Source organism: Ictidomys tridecemlineatus, chromosome 15, assembly GCF_052094955.1.
Source record: "Ictidomys tridecemlineatus isolate mIctTri1 chromosome 15, mIctTri1.hap1, whole genome shotgun sequence".
In the NCBI taxonomy this organism is placed as follows: domain Eukaryota; kingdom Metazoa; phylum Chordata; class Mammalia; order Rodentia; family Sciuridae; genus Ictidomys; species Ictidomys tridecemlineatus.
The window spans coordinates 3597455-3619876 of NC_135491.1; the positions used below are offsets into that span (position 1 = coordinate 3597455).

General features: G+C 46.8%; 1 protein-coding gene across 1 annotated transcript; it reads left to right on the forward strand.

Annotated features, from left to right (window-relative positions):
* Positions 1 to 5139: 5139 nt before the first annotated feature.
* Positions 5140 to 20599, forward strand: LOC101971988 (uncharacterized). The gene is given in 5 exon segments (XM_078033040.1): positions 5140 to 5264; positions 15603 to 15729; positions 16986 to 17114; positions 17660 to 19656; positions 19659 to 20599. Coding segments are annotated over 4 exon segments (2193 nt in total). The 5' UTR covers positions 5140 to 5264; positions 15603 to 15695; the 3' UTR covers positions 19692 to 20599.
* Positions 20600 to 22422: the final 1823 nt, after the last annotated feature.

Genomic DNA, 22422 nt, shown 5'->3' on the forward strand with positions numbered 1-22422 from the left:
TCAAAATTTAAAAATAAATAAATATGGCAGGGATTGTGGCTAAATGGTTAAGTGCCCCTAGGTTCTATTCCTGGTACTGAGAAACTGATGTTGTAAGGGACCGGCGAAAAGTCGGAAGAAGAGACCACAAGAGACTGACTTCATGCAAAACACACAAGGGGATTTTTTAATTTAGGATCCAATTCAGCGCGCTGAGACTCTAGGCCCACTCAAGAATCGAGAGCAGCCCAGAGCCCAGAGCAGGGGTTGAACAATGCTTAAGTACACCTTTTGGGGAGGAGGGGGCGGGGGCTTTGCATACATCACAGTCTCCTTTAACAAATCACCTTACACCGCGGGAAAATCAAACAATCATTCTTAGACTTGATTAGTACATTTATTGGCGGGAACAGGGCTGGCTGGAGTGATAGGTCTTTCCTAAGGAGGGGGTTACATTTAAACTGATTGGTTCGGACCCTGAATATCTACGTGAGGAATTGCACAGGACTCCAGGCCATAATTCAACTAAATGGCCAGTGGGGCCTTGTCCTAACTGCCTCAGGAATTTAACCCATGCTTTGCAGTTTAGAAACGTTACCCTTTCAATGTGACTCCATTTTTGAGAAACCAGATGCCAGATGACCCCCAAGTAGTTTATGGTGGTTGCTAATATGTTGGGAAACCATGTAGTTTAGCACATACACCCCTCATGGCCTAAACAAATCAGTTCAAAGGAATCCCCCTCTTGTACTAACCAATCACCCATCTCCAACTTGTTCCCACCAGTGAATGTGCTATCAATGTTAAGAGTTGTTGATTTTCCCGCAGTATGGAATGATTTGCTGTGTGATGTTGTGATGCATAGAGTATCCCCCCAAAACCTATCAAATCTCACTGAACAAAGGACCGGGACTCACTCCCTGGGACGGCTGCATCGGGAACAATTGTGAGTCCAGGCTGGAGTTTGCAATAAAGACTCTTGTGTGCTTGGCTCCTGGAGGTCTATTGGGGTCCCATGAATCTGGCATAATAGTGCCACCTGTCTGCCCTCAGCACCAGGGACAAGCCTTTCCCAAATTCCCCAGGTCCTGACTGTAACTCAAGGCCAGGGAATCTATGGAAAGGCAGGGGGTAGCTGAGAGTCCCTACATATGCAAGCATCTGCCTCTTGGCCCTTCTCGAGAGGTCCCCGAAAACCTCCCCATGGTTCAATATGACCTTCCTTGAATAGAGTGCCCCAGACATCAGGAAGAAGCTTCAGTGGGTGGAGCGAACAATTGACATAAACCTTACAGTTAGTTGATATTACCTTTCAAGTATATAAAGTCCTGGAGGAACAGAAACTATCTGACTTGATCACAAGAACTGGGGTTTGAGAGGAAGCTTTTGGAACTGGAATTAGACAGGCACACAGGCAATGGTTGAATCCAGAGGCTTCCTTCAGAGCCCTTCCTTCACCCTTCTCAAGATAACCTGCCCCTGCTCCAACCTATTGCTAAGGAAACCGGTCTCAGAGATTGTCCCTCCCAATAGGGAGTTGTTGATTACACCCCAACTTGGCCCCTCTAACCTATATGCTTCTTGCCTTTTGGCCATCCCATTGGAGCATCTCCTAAGCCTAGTCACATACACAGGAAGGAGAGAGGGAGAGGAAGAGAGCAGGAGAACAAAGGAAGCCTAGGACATATAAAAAGGCAAAACACTCTCGCGTCTTGGGATACCAGGATACCAGCTGTGATCCCCTTCTCTGGTGGGAGAAGTCTATGTTACCCCTTTTTAAATAAGCCTTGCTTTATATGCTTGCCTCAGGGTGCTTCTCTAATTATACTTCAATAAGTGAAGAAGCAGGACTTATCACTTTCACAGTGCCTCAGTTTCCCAAAAGGTTCCAATCCTGTGACACCTCCACTGAAAATCAGTTCATGCCTGTGTATTTTTAAATGTGAGGACTTCATCGATCCGATGACTGCTACCCTAAGATAAAAGTCCAGCAAGAGTCTCTGGGCACAATCCACAGTGGGAACTCATTTAAAGTTGATGGTATTGTTATCTTGTTACCAGACTTACTTCCTTTTGTTCAGATACCCTACTTAGGTATACTTTATATATTCCCAAATTCCCCAGGCCCCTTCCCAAATGGTACCCACATCTGCCCCCCTCACCTGCTAACCAGAAGTTTCTGCTTTGACAGTATCAAAACAGAAAAATGTTTTGATTTTGTCATGTCTCTTCTTTTTCTTCCCTTGTGAAAATGTAATTTATGTGAATGTGACTATTTTTTATATACAATCTGGTAATTTTCCACTTTTATGAAATGTATCTTGTCATTATGATTGCTTCTTCTTCCCCTCCCCCACCCCTTTTGTGGTTTTTAGCTTTATAAGCCTGTCCTTACCCTCAATTAGGGTCAATGGGTGGCAAGAGGTTTAGATCTCTGCATCTCAGCCGCCAGCAATAAAGCTTCCTGTCCCACCATAAGACTGACCCAGTGATTTATTACTAATGCGCCACAACAGTATCCTGATAAAGATAAGAATGACTATTTAGGCTTAACAACATCCTGTGCTCCAAACCCTTGAATGCAACCTAGGAAAAGCAAGGTTAAGGCATAGCTTTTTGTGTATGCCAGATTGTCTGATCTCTCCCCTGAGATAAGATTTGTGGTATAATACTTAAATAATCTCACTGAAAAACAGCTACCCCTGCATTTACAAGTGCCATTGGAAAATACCCTCCTTTGCCAACACAAAGTGTTTTGCCATTCTGCTGACGGCCTGCTTAAAAAAAGTGATTAAGAAGCTAGGGGGCGCTGGGGTTGTGGCTCAGTGATAGAGCGCTTGCTTAGCATCTGTGGGGCCCTGGATTGGATCCTCAGCACCCCGTAAAATTAAGGTATTGTGTCCAACTACAACTAAAAAATAAATATTAAAAAAAAAAAGCAGGAGTTAGGGGATGTGATTTAGCAGGACAGCTCTTGCCTAACAGTGTAGAAGGCCCAGGGTTCAATGTCCCCACACCATAAAAAATAAAAATAAAGGGGGGAGGAGAAAGAACAAAATAGCACCATCTTTTAAATACATCAAATTCAATGATACTTTAAATATTAAGATGAACGAGTAGGGAAAACGTACGACTTACTTTCAACCTTTGAATTTATTTCATGCCTCTGTGCATTGCTGTGTTATGCTCGAATTCGGGACCCCCAAAAGACCACCAGAGACCCAAGATTGATGTAAGCAGCAAAGAGGTGTTTACTGCGAGCTAGCTCAGTCCTCCGCGTGCACACAGCAACTGGCGACGCTGAGAGGCCCTGAGCCCAGGGTTTGCAGCAGTTTTATACACTCTTTGGAGAAGGCAGGGACCTCACATACATCATAGCATCTCGTAGCAAATCATCACACACTGCAGGAAAATCAAATAACAACTCTAAAACATGATTAGCACATTCACTGACGGGAACAAGTTGAGGAGGGGTGATTAGTCAATACAAAAGGGGTATTCATTTGAACTGATTGGTTTAAGCCAAGAGGGGTGTACGTACTGAACTACATGGTTTCCCATCATGTTATCAACCACTATAAACTACTGGGGGGTCATCTGACATCCCAGGCATTTCCCTGTCTCAGGCTGATGGGTGGCTGCTAGGGGGTTGCTATGGATCCCCACCTAGCCTGACTGAGTCAGGGACACCTGGTGCAGCAGATCTCTCCTGTTATTTGTAGATAAACACCTTAGCAGGGTGGGAATGTGCCTAGGAGTGCTCTGTGGGTCTTTCCAAGGACAAAGGTGATGTCCCTTCCTTGGACAGGCTTTGCTCTGAGGTAGAGGCTGGTTTTTCAGCTGGTTTTATGCAACATATTTTATTTAGACTTAATAAGGCCAAGGTAAAATATTGCTAGAGACTTATGAGTATATTTGAAACATTATCTATTGACTAGATGACATCAACCTTGATATTCTGACAAACAACAAAAACAAACAACAACAATAACAAAAACAGACCAATGTGACTTTCCTTGTGCTTCAGGATTAAGCGAACTGAGCTACCAGGCAGAGTTGGCCCCATGTCTTTCCCTTGTTCACCCTTTACAAAGTTTTCTTTATTTCAGTATTTTATTGTTATTGTTCTGTCCTTGTGGTTGTTTTGCTGTAGTGAGGCTTGAACCCGGGTGCACTTCTACCACTGAGCCACTTACTCGGCTCTTTTTTAAAATTTTGAGACAGGGTCTTGCTCAATTGCGGTGCACATCAAATTTGCTGAGGCTGATCTTGAATTTGCAATCCTCCTGCCTCAGACTCCAGAGACACTGGGATTAAAGGTATGTGACAGTACCCGGGTTTCTGTTTGGGTTTTTTTGTTGTTGTTGTTTTGTTTTTTAAGTGACTTAAATTCTAAACCTGGGAATTACGGAGATCCAGTGGCCGCTCCTAGGTAATCCTGCCCCCTCACCCGCCCGCGAGATCTGTATGCAGACCTCAGTTTCCTCAGCCTCCGGGGGAGGTCAGGCTTCCAACGCCCAGGAGAAGGGCAGTGATTTTAGAAACATGCACAAAAGAGCCCAGTGCGGTGGTGCACGCCTCTCACCCCAGGGGTTCCCGGAGGCTGAGGCAGGAGGACTGTGAGTTCAAAGCCAGTCTCAGCATTGGTGAGGCTCTAAGCAACTCAGTGACTCCCTGTCTCCAAAGACCACAAGACCTGCCTGGCCAGGTCCCTGCTTCAGGCTGCCCCAGACCAGGCGCGCCCTCCCGCTCGCCCCGCCCCCTGCCCGTCACGCCCACCCCGCCCCCTGCCCGTCACGCCCGCCCCGCCCCCTGCCCCTCACGCCCGCCCCGCCCCCTGCCCCTCACGCCCGCCCCGCCCCCTGCCCCTCACGCCCGCCCCGCCCCCTGCCCCTCACGCCCGCCCCGCCCCCTGCCCCTCACGCCCGCCCCGCCCCCTGCCCCTCACGCCCGCCCCAGGTGCGGTCCCCAGGGCCTCCCACAGGCCCCTTCTTCCGCGTCAGGCTCCGCCCATCGCCGCGGTCTCAGGCACCGCCTCCCGCCAGCCACGCCTCCTATGCGCCACGCCCACCCGCCATGGCGGCCTCCCCGGCCCCGCCCCTCCGTCAAGCCCCGCCCACCAACGCGGCCCCGCCCCGCCTGACTCGCGGATCCACTGGCGATTCCTGACCACGGCTCGGCCCTGCCCGTCACGTCCCGGTCCCGCCCACGCTTCCTCCCGGCTGCGCGCGGGGCCCCCGGCAGACCCGGAAGCGGATCGCGGAGTGAAGGTCACAGCTTGCCTCGTGAGTTCCCTTGCTCTATGATCTCTGCGCTTCACGGTCCCCTGCGCGCCCGTGGCCGGGACGCGGGGCCCAGCAGACCTCTGCGTCCCCGCACCGCGCCCTCCACCCCGAGTCAGTCCCATCTCTGCGGGAGAACCGGGTCGGCCTGAAGCCCGGCGCGGGTCCCACAGGTGTCCAGCCCCGCCGCGTGGACGCTCCGCTTGGCGCCGCTCCCTCCCGCCGACGGTGGCCTTCCCAGCTCGCGGGTCCTCGGCGCTGCCCACCCAGCCCGCCCTGCGCGCTTCTCCGCAGATCCTCCTGGCCACTGAGGTCTACAGCCCAGCCTGTGCCAAGCCGGGCCTGTCCTCCCCTGACCAGACCCTGCCAGTCCTTCTCACCGGGCCCTGTCCTCACCTGACTCTGTCCCCTTCCCCAGGCCCTGCCCTCACCCAGCCCTATCTTCCTGGCCCTGTCCTCCTCCCCCGAACCTGTCCTCCTTAGCCAGATGACTCCCCTGCAGGTCTTCCCTCCATAGTTACCCTGCACTCTGGAGGAGGCGACCTGGGCCTGTGTGGTGACTTCCAGGATTCTCATACCCCAGATTCCCAGGGAATATGTGCTCCTTTGGAGGTGGGCAGAGGGCTCAGAAGAAAGAGATGGACCAGAAATGAGAGCAAAGGGACCCTTAACACAGATGGCAAGGGATTGCAGAGAGAGGGCATAAGAGTGAAAGAAGAAGCCATAAAGCAGCAGAGAGAAGAAATCTAGAATCACAATCTCCACAGAGGTGAAGGACAGCCACTCAGGGAAAAATAAAACCTGGAGGGACCTCTGGCAGAGCCTGGGAGGAGAGAACAGATAATCTGCATGGCAGAGGGGAACTGTGGTACTGGGACAAGAAGAGGGGTAACCTGACAAGGGGAGCCCAGGGAGGAGCACTTCAGGAAGGGATGTGGGTGTTCAGAGCATGGGGACAGGGGCCTGCAGCAGGCAGGCCAGAGGGAGAGAGTGGATGGGGAAGAAAGAGGCAGACATCTGTGGAGATTGGGGACAAAGACTGGGCAGAAAGACTGACTGGAGGTGAAGGGAGTTGCAGGAATGGGGAAGATCAGATGGAGGGAAGGAATAGAGGGAAGAAGGCGAGAAACCAGGAGAGGAGAGGGAAGCAAAGTACGCAGGACCCAGGATGGGGGAAGAAATGAGAGTGGAGGTGAGAATGGAGATGATGAGAGGGAGGGAGGGAAGCAGCAATGAAGATGGGGACCCGGGTGCAGATGGTGACTTGATTAGATGGGCATGGTGAAGCTGAAGTGTAATGATTTCTATGTTTATAATTCAACAAATTAAAATTTGTGCTTAAATTATGTCTTTACATGAGGATAACAATTGCAAAACTGTCTGGATTTGTCTATTTTAAAACTATTGGTACAAATTACTTCCATATTCAGCCAGAAGGCAGGGTCATGACCCATTCAGTTTGGGGTCGTCTCTTCTGTTTTCCTGGGATAGTGTAGTGTGGGTGAGTGTGAGATAACGAAGAAAAACCAGAATTCCTACTCGGGACAACAGGAGGCTCTCAAGGTCAAGGCCCCGACGACAATGTAGGCAGACTGTCTGAAAATTTATAAAAGGGTTGCGGGTTGGGGGTAGCTCAGTGGTAGAGCACACGTCAATTCAATTCCCAGTACCATAAAATATGTGGGGATTTCTTCCCATTCATAAGCAGTTCTCCTTAAGACAACAACTTAGTGTTCTATAATTTAACTGAGATCTGGCTTTCACTGCCTGGAGATAGGATCAGATGCCACCATTTGAAGGTTCAGTATAGAAGCACTGCCCCCCAGTTTAGATGCCAGTCGCGTGATCAGGTTGGAACTTGGACTTTAGTCAACTGGATATACATCCTGGATTCCCATGACCCCTGCTAAGCTTCTATTACTTTTCTAGTTCAACACCCAGTGTGCAGGGAACACTTGATAAAGTTTATCCACTTGTTATAAGGGATACAGATGAACAGCCAGATAGGCTCCGTGTAGTCTTCAACGTTTTTCAGGTAGGGTGGCCTTGTACTTCCTGGGGCTTAGGTGAACATCTCTGCCTATATCTACAATATAGAAGATACTACAGTGTGTTTTAAGTTATAAAATAAAGAATAAACTGTTTGTTTACCTAAGACAGGTGAGGAAATGGATTTTAAACTTCATTTAGGTGTGGAGTAGAAATGTCAGACCTCAGTCCTACCTGCTCTGCTTCCCCAGGGCCTCTGCCCTCATCTCCTGCTGTGTCCTCTGCTTGCTCACTTTCAGCCACATGGCCTCTTTCCTTTCCCTGGCTGGAAGTTGCTCCAGCCTCAGGGCCTTCACTGGGTCCTGTCCCTCTACCTAGCCCTCTACCTGGCCCCTGGGCTGCAGGTGGCCAACACCTCAGGTCTTTGTTCTGACATCACTTGCTCCATGGAGACTCCTGTGACCCCCAGCTCCAGTCACACTCCAGCCACACCCTGCCCCACCTCTGGTCCATGCAGCCTGTGCTGCCTGTGTTTTCCTGCTCCTTTAGCATCCATTGTCTGGATCCTGGTGAGAACAAGGCTCCAAGAGGGGCAGAGCCAGAAGGTGGGTGGTGGGCTGGGCCTGCCCCTCCAGGAGGTGCTCAATGCTGGCTTCCCATGGGTGCTGAGGCATTTTGCAAGCAGTCTGTCCACCTACTGGACATCCCATTGATGGGGTGAGGCTGGTACACAGCCTTAATAAGTAAGGTTGATTCTCTACTGTGTGCAGCATTGAGTACTCAGTCCTTTTATTATTTATTTATTTGTTTATTATGGTGCTGGGGATTGAACATAGGGGCACTTAACCACTTAGGCACATCACATCCCCAGCCCTTTTTATTTTGATACAGGTTCTTGCTAAATTGTTTAGGGCCTCACTATGTTGCTGAATCCTCCTTCCTTAGCCTCCCAAGTCACTGGGATTACAGGCATTCACCACCACATCCAGAGCTGTTTACCTGGCTCTGTGTCCTCCATCCTGAGGGCTGAGATCAGCCTGAGATCCCAGGAGAGGTGAGGGGTGCTATGCTGTGGTTCAGTTTGGTGAGAGCCAGGCTGTGCCCTGAAGGAGCCTAGTGCTGCCCAGCTCCCCACTGCTGCAATCTGTGTGTGGCCTTCACTAGGAGGGAGACCAGGCCCAAAGAAAGGAGTGAGATGTCTCCTCTGGGCCTTCTTCCAGGGGTGTATTGTGCCTGGGTCAGCCTGGAAGGGTGGGCAGCCAGGGACCGTCTTCTCACATGCAGGGGTCCACCTGTGTGTGTGGCTGTAGCACAGGAACGGTGTGATGATTCTGAGCCCTAAACAGTCCGTTTCCTCCTTCCAGGACTGACTTGTAAAGACTCGTGTTACCTGAGGAGACAGCCCTGAAGAGAAGGAGGAAAGGAAAGGAGTCAGGAATGGCTGTCACTGAGGTACAGTGATCTCTCAGGTGGTCCCGAGTCCCCTGTGCAGTGCTGGGCCTGGGAGCTGCTGGCCTCACGTGACTCTGCAGCCTCCTGCCTGTCAGGTGTGCCTGCATCCCCTGGGCCTCCCTTCCCCATCCTCTGCGCTTAGATTCCATCCCACTGAGACCTGGTGGCAGGGAACCCATGAGGAGGCACCACTGTTGTATTCCTGGGAAGGATTTCAAGCCTGGCAGGGTTGAGGGCCTGTGAGGGCTTGTGTGTCAGTCCTGTTGGGCAGCAGGGATCATTAGGGCATAGCTGGATACACTGTCAGCTGCCTCTCGATGTGGGTGAAAAAAGCTGCACTTTGAAATCACATATTAATGCACACAGATGCTTTTAAATGCCAGAAAAGGAGAACTATAAAGGGAAATATGCACTGCTTAATATATCGCTTTTATAGATAATGCAGTGAGACAGTGTTTTGGATTCCAAAATCTCAGTGACTGGGAATAGAAAGATAGTGAGACAGTGATCAAAGATGTTCTACAGTGTCCCCCTTGGAACTGTGGATTGAACAAAGGGGTACTGAACCTCTGAGCTATATTCCCAGTGCTCTCCATACAGGGTCTCACTAGGCTACCCACAGTGGCCTCAAAATTGCAATCCTCCTTCCTCAGCATCCCAAGTAGCTGGGATCACCAACGTGTACCACTGTGCCTGGTGAAGCTTTCTTTTTTCTTTTTCTTTTTTTTTTTTTTTTGTACCAGGGATTGAACTCGGGGAACTCAAATCACTGAACCACATTCCCCAGCCCTTTTTTTACTTGGAGACAGTGTCTTACTAAATTCCTTAGGGCCTTGTTAAGTTGCTAAGAATGGCTTTGAACTTGCCATCCTCCCATCTCAGCCTGAGAGCTGCTGGGATTATAGGTGTGTGCCACTATACCTGTCTTATCTCTCAATCTTATTTATTTCTTCAGTCATTTGTTTGTGGGGTCAGACCCAGGGCCTTGTGCCTGCCAGACAAGCACTTTTAAAACTAACCTACATCCCAGGCTCCCTGATTCAGCTTAAAGTTGCTGATCGTATATATCAGAAGAGGTTCATGTGCAGTTTCTGGATCCCCCCCTCTGTTATCTTTTTATTTTCAGATTTGTGTTGGTTCTCCTCTACACAATATAATTAGGTGTTTTCACTCTTGACAGCGTCCTTTGTTGTACAACAGTGTTTCAGCTGTAAGTCATTACATTTGCCAGTACTTTTGATGCTGTATCCAAGAAATCATAGCTAACTTTACTGTCCTGTGGTTCCCTCTGTGCCTGGTCCTTGAGTGTTTGTGCCAGGAGAGGTGTTGGCTCTGAGGTGTTTTCAGAATCTGTGGACCTGGTCCCGTGCGTTTTGTCCTCTCTGTCAGTGTCATGTGTTGTGCAGTTGACCTTATTAGTTGCTCCACCCTTGTTCCTAGAAATGAATCTCACCTGTCACAGTGTCTAATCCTTTCAGTGTCCTATACATTTAGATTTGCCAGTTTTTTGTTGAGGAATTTTTCATCAGTATTCATTGGAGTTGTTGATCTGTGGTGTTTTTTTCCTTCTCTTTGCCTGAGTTTGACATCAGAATAATGGTGGTCGCATAGAACAATGATTTTTTTTTCGCTTGTTTTTAGTTCCCCCTTTTGCCTTTGATTCATTGACTGATTAAGCAAATGTTATTTAGCTGGGCACAGTGGTGCATGCTGGTATTCCCAATGACACAGGAGGCTGAGGAAGGAGGATGATTTGTGGGTGATTTGTGAGATTCTATCTCAAAAAGAAAAAGGAAAAAAAAAAAAGGTTGGGGAGGTAGCTCAGTGGTAGAATACCCCTGGGACATCCACATAAGAAGTTTTTTTTTTTTTTGAGAGAGAGAGAATTTTTAATATTTATTTTTTAGCTCTTGGCGGACACAACATCTTTGTTGGTATGTGGTGCTGAGGATCGAACCCGGGCTGCACGCATGCCAGGCGAGCGCGCTACCGCTTGAGCCACATCCCCAGCCCCAAGAAGTTATTTAATTTGCATTTATATTTGTGGATTTTCATTTTTCTTGTGCTACTAATTTCTGCATTTATTCTAGATAGAGAAGAAAATTTGAATGGTTGCAAGATGCAAGATGATACTTTTTGCTTGGAGATTGAACCCAGGACCCTGCTCATGTCACCCTGTATCTTGAAGCTTATTGGCTGTATATATCTGTATCTCAGATATCTTGGAAATAGTTGGCCATCATTGTTGTCACATAGGTTCTCCACCTCTCTCTCTCCTCCTCTTCTGGAGTACATATGGGGGTATCCTGTGAGTCCCTTGGGACCTCTCCTTTTTTAATTTTTGAAATGGGGTCTTGCTAAGTTGTTGAGGCTGGCCTCAAGCTTTCTAATCCTCCTGCCTTAGCCTCCCAAGCAGCTGGGCTTATAGGTGTATGCCTTCACACTCTGCCCTTCTTCATTGTCATTCTTTCTTGCTCTGCTTTTCCCTATAGGTTGGTTGGTTGGTTGGTTTTGGTACCAGGGATTGAATCCAAGAGCGCTTAACCCCCGAGTCACATGCCTAACTCTTTCTTTTTATTTTATTTTGAGACAAGGTCTCACTAAGTTGCTTATGGCCTCACCAAGTTGCTGAGACTGACTTTGAACCCAGCTTCATAGTTTCTGTTAATATTCTCATTTTATCCATTTATTGGTTTTCTGATTTTGTGTTTCTGCTTTTATTTCGTTGGAGCACTGTTATAACTCTCAGAATTAATTCTTTGGTCGTTTACATATCTCCAATTTTTTAGTGTCTGTTTGTGGCTATTTAATTTTCTGCTTATGGGGGCCATGTTTTCTTTCTGTTTGTGTAGCTGGTGGTCTTGTGTCTGGCTTCCTTGAGGGAAGTGGTCTGTGCTAGAGGCGGGGGATCTGTCATCTCTGAGCTTTTGTTGCAGTCTTGTAGGAGAAGCTTTGCAGTTTCTACCCAGGGCTCTCCTGTTGCCTCCTGCTGTTCTGTGCCCTCTCTGGTGTCTCAGTCAGCCATCCTCTGGATTTCCACCTTGTCTCCACCAGGGACACTCTAGACATGGTTAATGGGGACTCTCTGTCTTCGTGCCTTTCCCTACCTGATGCCTGTCTCTATTGCTTAGGTTCCTGGAAGGTAGAACACAGTCTTTCAGGCAGTTCCCCCCAAAGTTATGTTAGGTGGATGCTTCCCTGCCCCAGGAGAAATTGAGAGGGTCAAGGCTTCAGTAGGCAGGGACCACAAACTGTCTGTCTGGCCCTGCAGTGAGAATCCCAGCCTCTTACGTGGTTCACCACTGAATCCATGTGGCTTTTAGATCCTTGTTGGTCTATGTCACCATGAGGGAGATCCTGGAAGTCTTGTTTTTTTTTTTTAAATTCTTTTTAGATACACATGACAGTAGAGTGTATATTTTGACATATCATGCAGATATGGAGTGTAACTTCCCTTTCTTGTGGTTGTACTTGATGTGGAGTTTTACACTGGTCACGTATTCATATATGAACATAGGAAAGTGATGTCCGATTCATTCTACTGTCTTTCCCATTCTCATCCCACCTCCTTTCCCTTTGTCTAATCCAGTGAACTACTATTTTTCCCTCCCTCTCATTGTGTGTAAGCATCTGCATATTAGAACATTTGCTTTGGGGGATTAGCTTATTTTACTTAGCATGATAGCCTCTAGGTCCATCTGTTTACTGGCAAATGCCATAATTTCCTTCTTCTTTATGACTGGTATATTCATATATACCACAGCTTATTTATCCATTCACTGTTGAAGGGCACCTAGGTTGGTACCATAGCTTGGCTATTGTGACTTGAGCTGCTATAAACATTAACACGGCCATGTCACTGTAGTATGCTCACTTTAAGTCCTTTGGGTAAATCTTTTAATTTGGTGCTCTGGTATCTTTGCCGAAGGAGGTGCAGGATGTTTTGTATGTGCACATGTGTGTTAATAAGGGCTACTAAGGAAGGAAGTCTGTTTTCCACTGTTACCAGCTCCTGCAGTACAGTATTTCTGTGTTGCAGTCATGTCATCTGTTCTAACAGATCCAGATCTCTGCTATCTTCTTTACCTCTCTTGTTTCCACCTTTTTCCTCTTTATGGCCCATGCTCATGCAGCCTGCCTGATAGTGACGAGACAAAGCCCTGGCTGCTAGTCCATCGCTTCTCTGCCTTTATTTGGAGGAAATGCTGATTGTGCTGTGGGGTAAATTGTTCCTGCTTAATGTCACTTTTTTATTCACATTTACTTTTTGTCCTGATTGTTAAAGATCCATTGATTTCTGAAAGTATGTTTTGCGGTGATACATTTTCTTATTTTACTTAAATTGATATGTAACAGTAGCGTTTCCTAATTGTTATGTCACAATTTTACTAGTCAGGCATAAAATTCTATTGATAATTGCCTAAATATCTAATTTTAAATTGATGAAGTTGTTTTCTTAGTTTTGAATGTGAGTGACTCATAGAGATTAGAGTTCAAATTTCTTTCTTTTTCTTGTTTTTTGTTTGTTACATGTTCTCCCCTATTTGGAGGGGGCAGTACTACGGATTGAGCCCCAAGCCTTGCCCATGCTAAGCAAGCACTCTTATCACTGACTACACCCCCAACCTGTGTAGTCCTGTCTTAATGGCTTAATGGACAGTGTTTGTAAACAAAACTCAGGATGATATATATATTTTTATTGTCCCAAACATGCCAACATGCATGTGAGAACAGTGGTGATGAAAAGTATTGGGACAATTATCACTGAGAGACAAGTCCTGTTATTTCATTTGATTTAAATGTGTGTGTATATATATATATATGAATGCTTGTCTTGCATACATGGATGTGCAAGTGTATGCTGTTTATCAAAGACAGCTGTATGTTTTTACCTGATTTATCGTATTTTCTGTGGTCTTGCATTCTCTGACCCCTCTCGTGTTCACAAGTTGACACTGGTAGGAATGGGAGTCTTATGTGGCTACATGTGCATGCATGCAGAAGTTCACATTGCTCTGCTTGAACTTGCTTCTACGTCCCTCACTTCCCGTACTGTTTATTCTCTTCTGATGCTCTGTACTTAACTATTTAATTCTTCAGGTTTAGTTCCAGTTCTTAGATATTTGGGTCAGGTATTCGTTCTTCCATGCTCAGCTCTTTGATTTGAGCAGAGTTTCTTCAGTGTCTGTGACACAGTTGTTTCCTCAGGAAGATGGGAATGAATCTTTCTTAGGTCGCCATAGGTGTAACTTCACGGAAGGCGTGTTGAACACCCTGTGTGTAGCTGGGATGTGGCTCGGTGATTGAGTGCCGCCCAGTATGCTCAAGGCCCTGGTTCACACACACCCAGCACCACCCACACCCACATACACACACACACACACACACACACACAAGTCATAACAGCCAGCATTTAGAAGCTTCAGGCACTGCTGTTGCTGTTTTCACAGTTTTAGATTCTGACTTTTGGAAGCCCCTGTGGACTATCGTCTCTGAAGACAGGGCTCATGCCATAGCTCACCTAGGTGTTGAGTGCACATCACATGGTGTGGCAGATGTCATAACTAATGCTTCCATGGAGGTCAGCCTGAGTTGGGCTTTTGCTTTGTGTGGGTACTGGGGATCTGTCACAGGGCCTCGTCCACACTAGGCAGGAACTCTGCCACTGAGCCACATCCCGGCCATGTTCTGGCTTTTTATTTATGTGCTTCTTACATTATCCACAAAAATGAGAAATCCACACTGATATACAGTATTCCCTCAGTTTTCAGAAAGAGGCAACGAATGGGTGGATTTGTGAAAAGTTTTTTGGGCTCCCTCTATAACATCCTCTCTCATGTACTCATAGGACTAGGATTCTGGAAAAGCCACAACAGATGGGATTCCTTTCTTTTTATAAACAAGGATCTTCCTTCCTGACCTTGGTGTTACAGGGTATATATACAGGGTATACATACAGGGTATAACCTCTTGTGGAAAAATAAACTGGAACAGAATTAGGGAGACATAATGTTGCTCAAATGTACTTTAATATGTGCGGGGATATAGTAAAAGCAAATTTAAATTTCTCCTACTGTACACCCACCACCCAGAAAGCTTCTGTGACTCCACATGTGTGGGGTTTCCCCACACAACCAGCAAGAAATTCTGCAACAGAAACCAGCTCTGTGTCCTCTGATTCAGTTGAATTCTGACGAGTAGCCTCAGATCCCTCAGGGGGCGGGCCCAGTCCCTCAGGCCCAGTCCCTCAGATGCCTGTGGTTCTGAGTGACAGGTTTGCAGGACTCCCTCCTCAGGTTTGGTTAATTTCCTGGAGCGGCTCACAGCACTGAGTGATACGCTTACTTACCCTGCCACGTACTATCAAGGATGCAGATGAAGAGCTGAACGGAGGGTGCATAAGGCAAGGTGTGGGAGAAGGCACATGGAGCTTCCGTCCCCTCGCTGGGAGATCTCTCCTCTGGGGACCTTCTCATGTTCAGCTAGCCGGAAGGTTCTTCAAATCCTGTCCTTTGGGGGTTTTATGGAGGCATCATTACCAGGCATGATTGGTGATATCATTGGCCATTGGTGCGCCACTGAACCTTCAGCCCCTGTCCCCTCATGAGTGGTCTGGGAGTAAGGCTGGAAGTTCTAATCCACAAATCCTGCCTGGATCTTTCCAGTGACCAGTCCCAGTCCTGAAGTGTCTAGGGGTTTGTAGCCTCCCTTATCACTTCAGATATCCCAAGTAATTGTGCATCTGCAAATATAGAGGTCAAGTATGTTTTTCATAGCATCCCAGCTTGGGTCTGGTATGCTCACTCCAGGAAATTTCTTACAGTTCTCTTCTCATCCCATTTTATGTGGAGATGATAACTATCTGCATGTCTTCTTGATGAAACGTATTTTTCATTTTAGGGACAGTTGGCATTCAGGGATGTGGCCATTGAATTCTCCCAGGAGGAGTGGAAGTGCCTGGACCCCACACAGAGGGCTTTGTACAGGGACGTGATGCTGGAGAACTACAGGAACCTGGTCTCCCTGGGTGAGCGTGATCCCTCCTGAGGTTGGATCTGTCTTGTGTACCTTTGCATTTTTCCTTCACTTGCCTCGGGGGAGCTTCTTATTACTTGAGTAAAGTTGAAGCTCTGTTGACCCAGAAATGAAAATCTTCCTAATGCAGAGATGGTTAAACTTTAACCATCTCTCCTCCTCCTCTTCCTCACCACTAGGAATTGGACCCAGGAGCATTTGGCCACTGAGCTATAACCCTATCTTTTTGACTTTTTATTTTGAGACAGCGTCTTACTATGTTGCTGAGGCTGACCTCATACTTAAAATTCTCTGCTTCAGCCTCCCCAGTTACTGGGATGACAGGTATGCACCACCATGGCCAGCTATTTTCTATGACTCTTAACCTATCTTTTTATTTTTTACAGTGCTGGGGATCAAACACACAGCCTTGCACATACTAGGCAAGCACTCTACCACTTTGCCACAGAGCTACAGCCCAACCTTCCCCCCTCCCTCCCTCCCTCCCCCCGACTCTCGTACTAGGGATTGAACTTAGGGGTGTTGTACCACTTAGCTAGATGGTAGTGGTTTTTACTTTTTTGAGACAGGGCCTTGCTAAGTTGCTGAGGCTGTCCTGCCTCAGCCTCCCAATTAGGCACACGTGCACCATTGTGCTGGTCCTTTCTCCTTCATTTCTGTAGATGTTTTGCCTACATAATATGATACATTATTGGGTGGTTACACAGCTCAGGTATGCACAGATGGCAGACTTTTTCTTTTTTTTTATGGTAGTGCTGGGGATGAAACCCTTGGCCTCTCACATGCTTAGCCAGCACTCTGCCACTGACCAATAGCCCAGGCCCTATGGAAGATTTAGCTCTGCTTGCTTCCTTCCACCCACCTGGTACTGGGAATCAAGTCCAGAGCTCTGCACATGCTAGGTCTGCCACTAAGCTACATTCCTAGACACTTTTTTAAGTTTTATTTTGAGACAGGGTCTCACAAAGTTGCCTAGGGTGGCCTCAAACTTGTGATCCTCCTGCCTCAGCCTCTTGAGTAGCTGCAAATAAGCAGTCATTGTGCTGCTTTGCTTTTGATTTATTAGTTTTTGGAAGAGCTAGAGGTCTTATATTAAAGTATTCCCCCAGTTGTCAGAAGGAGGCAACGAGTGGATGGATTTGTGAAATGTTTTTCGGGCTCCCTCTATAACATCCTTTCTCATGTACTCATAGGACTAGGATTCTGGAGAAGCCACAACAGATGGGATTCCTTTCTTTTTATAAACAGGGATCTTCCTTCCTGACCTTGGTGTTATTTCCATGTTGGAAGAAGGGAAAGAGCCCTGGACCTTGAAGAATGAAGTGAAAATAGCAAGAAATCCCGGTGGGTGGGGCTGTGTCAAAGGTGTGAACCCAGGTAAGAGCTCACATGTGCACAGTAGAAGCTTTATCGCCCATTGTTGTCTGAGAAACTCCACGGGTGAAAGATTTCTGTGGGAAAACAAAAGTTTCTATGCTGTGAGCTCTTACAGGAAATTTTCAAACTTCTCCCACTTACAGTTCTATTCTTCAGAGATATAAAAGTTTATCTTTTCACCCACTCAAGGTGTATGTATTATTAATCAAGTTTTTGTTTAATTACTGGGGATTGAACTCAGGGCCTCACATATGGTAGGCAAATGCACTAATACCGAACTACTTTTCTAGGTATTTAAAATTTTTTTTTTCTGAGGCACAGTCTCACTAAATTGCCCAGGCTGGCCTTGAACTTGATATCCTTCTGCCTCAGCCTCCTGAGTCATTGGGATTACAGACCCTCACTCGAATCTGGGGTAAATTTTATGGTTATTCTTAAGTTTTAAAAGTCTGCTTAATACAAATATTACTTTTGCAATAATAGCATCTTTTTCAATATGAATATTTCTTTTGTTAATGAGAAACACGTAACTTTATATCTTGTAGATTTCTCTCCTAAACACACAATTAAAAAATCACCTTCAAAAAGAAACAGCAGTATAGAAGAGAGATTCCAGAAAGCCATGCTGGGAAGGCATGAGCAACACGACGCTGAAGCCTTTTCCTTCAGAGACATCCAGAGAAAGGCACATGGCTTCCAGTTTCCGTGGAGAGATAGTAAAGGAGATTGTAAGGGAGTGCCCATGATCCATAAAGGAAGCCACATGGGTGGAAGAGACGGTGGTGGTGGACAGGATGCAGGGAGCAAGCTTGAGAGTGATTGGCTTGGGCTGGGCTTTCTGCCAGGCCTATCTGCACCCCAGCTGCTTCAGTCTGCAGGGAAAAGTGAGTGTGGTGAAGAGGAGAAGTCTGTGCACAGTGGTTCTTCAGCTTTACCACCTCAAAGCGTTCCTTCCAGTGTCAGAACGCTGGAAGGATACGGGAATGACTTTATTTATTCTTCATTGCTCATTCCCAGGCACAAAGCACACATTAGGGACAAGCCTTACAGATGCCACGAGTGTGGCAAGGTCTTTAGTTACACCTCCTCTCTCGCACATCATCGCAGAATCCACACTGGAGAGAAATTGTACAAGTGTGCTGAGTGTGGCAAGGCTTTCTTCAGGCGCTCCTATCTTTTGGTGCACGAGAGACATCACACGGGAGCAAAACCTTACAAGTGCAATGAGTGTGGTAAGGTCTTCACTCAGAACTCACACCTAACAAGTCATCGCAGAACTCACACCGGAGAGAAGCCGTACAAGTGTGCTGAGTGCGGCAAGGCCTTCAGCGTGCGCTCCAATCTAACCAACCATCAGGTGATCCACACTGGAGAGAAGCCATACAAGTGCAACGAGTGTGGCAAGGTCTTCAGCCAGACCTCGAGCCTCGCGATTCACCGGAGAACTCACACAGGGGAGAAACCATACCGGTGTAACGAGTGTGGCAAGGTCTTCAGCTCTCACTCAAACCTCAACACCCACCAGGTCATCCACACTGGAGAAAAGCCCTACAAGTGTTCTGAGTGTGGCAAGGTCTTCACCCAGAACTCACACCTGGCCAATCACTGGAGGACTCACACGGGGGAGAAGCCGTACAAGTGTACAGAGTGTGGCAAGGCCTTCAGCGTGTACTCAAGCCTGACTACTCACCAGGCAATCCACACCGGGGAGAAGCCGTACAAGTGCAATGAGTGTGGCAAGGTCTTCACCCAGAACTCACACCTGGCAAGTCACCGAGGAGTTCACAGTGGAGAGAAGCCGTACAAGTGTGATGAGTGCGGCAAGGTCTTCAGCCAGACCTCAAACCTCGCCAGGCACTGGAGGGTGCACACTGGGGAGAAGCCCTACAGGTGTGCCGAGTGCGGCAAGGCCTTCAGTGTGCGCTCCAGCCTGACGTCCCATCAAGTGACCCACACTGGAGAGAAGCCATACAAGTGCAATGAGTGTGGCAAGGTCTTCAGCCAGACCTCGAGCCTCGCAATTCACCAGAGGATTCACACAGGGGAGAAACCATACCGGTGTAACGAGTGCGGTAAGGCCTTTAATTCACACTCAAACCTCAACACCCACCAGGTCATCCACACTGGAGAAAAGCCCTACAGGTGTTCTGAGTGTGGCAAGGTCTTCACTCAGAACTCACACCTGGCCAATCATCGTAGAACTCACACCGGGGAGAAGCCATACAAGTGTACAGAGTGTGGCAAGGCCTTCAGCGTGTACTCAAGCCTGACTACTCACCAGGCGATCCACACCGGGGAGAAGCCGTACAAGTGCAATGAGTGTGGCAAGGTCTTCACCCAGAACTCACACCTGGCAAGTCACCGGAGGACTCACACTGGAGAGAAGCCTTACAAGTGTGATAAATGTGGCAAGGCCTTTAGTGTGCGCTCAAGCTTGACTACCCACCAGGCAGTCCATACTGGAGAGAAGCCGTACACATGTAATGAGTGTGGTAAGGTTTTTAGCCGAAGCTCCAACCTTGCAAGTCATCGAAGAACTCACTCTGGACTCAAGCCTTACAAATGAGTGTAACCTGATGACCATGCCTGCAGATGAGGATTCACTTGAAGAAATTCTCTAGTTCTCTATGGATAACCCTGGTCACTACATTTTGTGGAGTAATTCCAAGTCAAAATACGTTAAGACTCAAAGGTGCAAGGACTTTTGGAAATCAACTACTTATCTTCAGGTCAAGAATTACTTTATTCAGCCATGCGACGTCTCATGAGAAGGCTTCTTTGCTATATGTAACTTTTACCCTGGGCTTTAAAGCCTGTCTCACCTTGTGCCTGCCTTCCAGGCCTTTATTATGGTCACTGGGAAAGAAGCATAGGATGGGAGGGCTTACTGCATTAGGTAAGGGTCATTCTGTTCAACTTCTGGGAAGACAAGCTCTGCCTTTCAAGGTAAATATTGTCTAAATTAGCATCTGGAAGAGGCAAAGAGTCGTGTCTTTAAGTGGATACAAGTCGTCAAGCTTCCCGTGTCCTGAGGCCCTTCTGTAGTTTATAGGAAAAATCATTCCACCGACTGTAAAATAAAACAGACCAAGGATGTGCCATCCTGGGGCTCATTTGGGATGAGAGTCACAGGTGAACAGGGACAGACTGTGATAGAATGCAAAAGAATGGGAACCACGTGCTCCATTGAATCACAATGGCTCTCTTAGCAAAGACCGAAGAGTAATTACCCTATTTTTGAAATTGAGAGTTATTAGACTGGAGAATCTAATTAAAAGAACCAGAATGGGGGCTCGGGGCATGGCTCGCTAGAGTACTCGCCTAGCATGTTTAAGGCCCTGGGTTCTAAGCTTGACAAAAAAGAAAAAATAGCATTTCCTTCAGGATTATTTAACTGCTGGTCATACGTTTTGCCACTGCTTTAGTAGAATGTATGATTGATCTGATGTTTTAATTAATAAAATTTAATCTTTTCATTACCACAAGTACTTTGTTTCTTTGATCGACAGTTTTAATTCCTCTCAGTGCAGTCAGTGCTTCATAACAGCAACTAGCCAAAGTTAAGGTTGAGGGATCTAGACTTGGTGTGTGAAGTCAAGTATCATACAGTTTGGGGAGCCTATATTATATTTGCCATTGAGTTATTCTCCTCACACCCTATCTCAGGATACTTATGTACAATGAAAATTCCATATAATTGGTTCATATTTCACCCTAAAATCTGCATCTGTGGATAAATATTCACTATATTATATGGCCCTTCCTTACATGCCAAGTGAGACGACATGCATCTTGATTTATATAAAGTGAAAATACAAATATATTAAAGATGAAAGTGTGGGGAAGAAAAAGTAACACTTTTTAGCCGACATGTAGAGAGAGTACAAGCTCATGAACGTATTTGCAACATCACCAGTCCATCAGGGGTCACGTGTTAACATTTTCTACCTTTGCCATGCAGACTCCAGTCTGCAGAGATTGTAGAAAAGAGCAACTCCAGTGTGTCTTTGGTGGCATGAGTTAGAAACCTGTAATTGTTTCTGGAAATTAACATTGGGACACAGGTTCTCAAGATATGTTCAACAAGTGTGCTTTGCCATTGTGACTATTACTGAATCATGAGTTAGCACTTCATTGAGGGCAATGAATCACAAACTGGCTCTTCAGAGACCAGATACTTCCCATGAAAGACCTGATAGTCTTTCTTACAGCTTAATATGGTAATGAGTACATTTGCAATTAATATCAGGTCAGAGTTAATTTTTATCTGAAGTAGAAGTATGGACAATACAAATTTACTGCAACTGTAATGCCACGTAAATGAGCCATTAAAAAGTGACTAGTAGATGGGAAGTACTGTGTTGAGAAGCTGTGGGACAGAGTCCTGGCCGTGTTCTAGAGTGCCATAGCTGTTTTTGTCCTAGGTTCCCTGTGTGAAGTGGGCGTCTCACCAATATTTCCTTCACCCTGAGGCAGAAGGCGGGTTTACATGTTTGGGTGGGCCATAGCCAACTGGGACCTATCTGACCTTCTTCAGGAACTGAACATGGCCTAACTCAGCTAAGACACAGCTCAGGTGTCACTGGCCAGCACAGCAAATATGACTGTCCTATGAGGGTATGTGTGCCATGCCATTCTTGTAGGCAAATGTGGGGGGCAAGATATGGGTGAATTCACACTCAGAACAGAGAGATGGCACATGGACATGGAGAAAATCCAAGTAATAATTCAAAGGCCTCAAACCTCTCAAAGATCATTATGATTCATAAGCGAGGACCTGTTGAGGACTTGGTCCAAGTTAGTGAACACAGACTCTAATCCCTCATGTTAAGAAATTATACAAGAAAAACACTTCAGGACCTGAGTGTGGTTCAGTTGTAGAACACTTGCCCACGTGCATGAAGCCCCAGGTTGAGGCCTGAGTAGTTGAGCAGAAAACAAAAAAAATCACTGGGAAATAAAATGCAGATGTTGAATAATTGAAGCACAGAGGTAACTGTGCTTAGCTCTAGGGATGAGTGACTTGCCTTCACAGCCAGACATGATTCCATTCTGAATCTGTCACAGTTGTCACGAGAATAACAGAACAAATCTATACTAAATATGTAATCCTCATTACAAAGTTTGGGAGCGATAAAGGCAAGAAAAATTCACATATGAGATCACTTTTCTCTGCAGTTGAAAATGAGCCATGTAGTGTAATGCTTAAAACCACACCTGAAACCAACACTTTTATGTTACAGTTTGGATCTGGAATGTCCTCCAAAGGCTTACAAGGTCAAGGTTTTCCCCAGCCAGTAGCACCCTT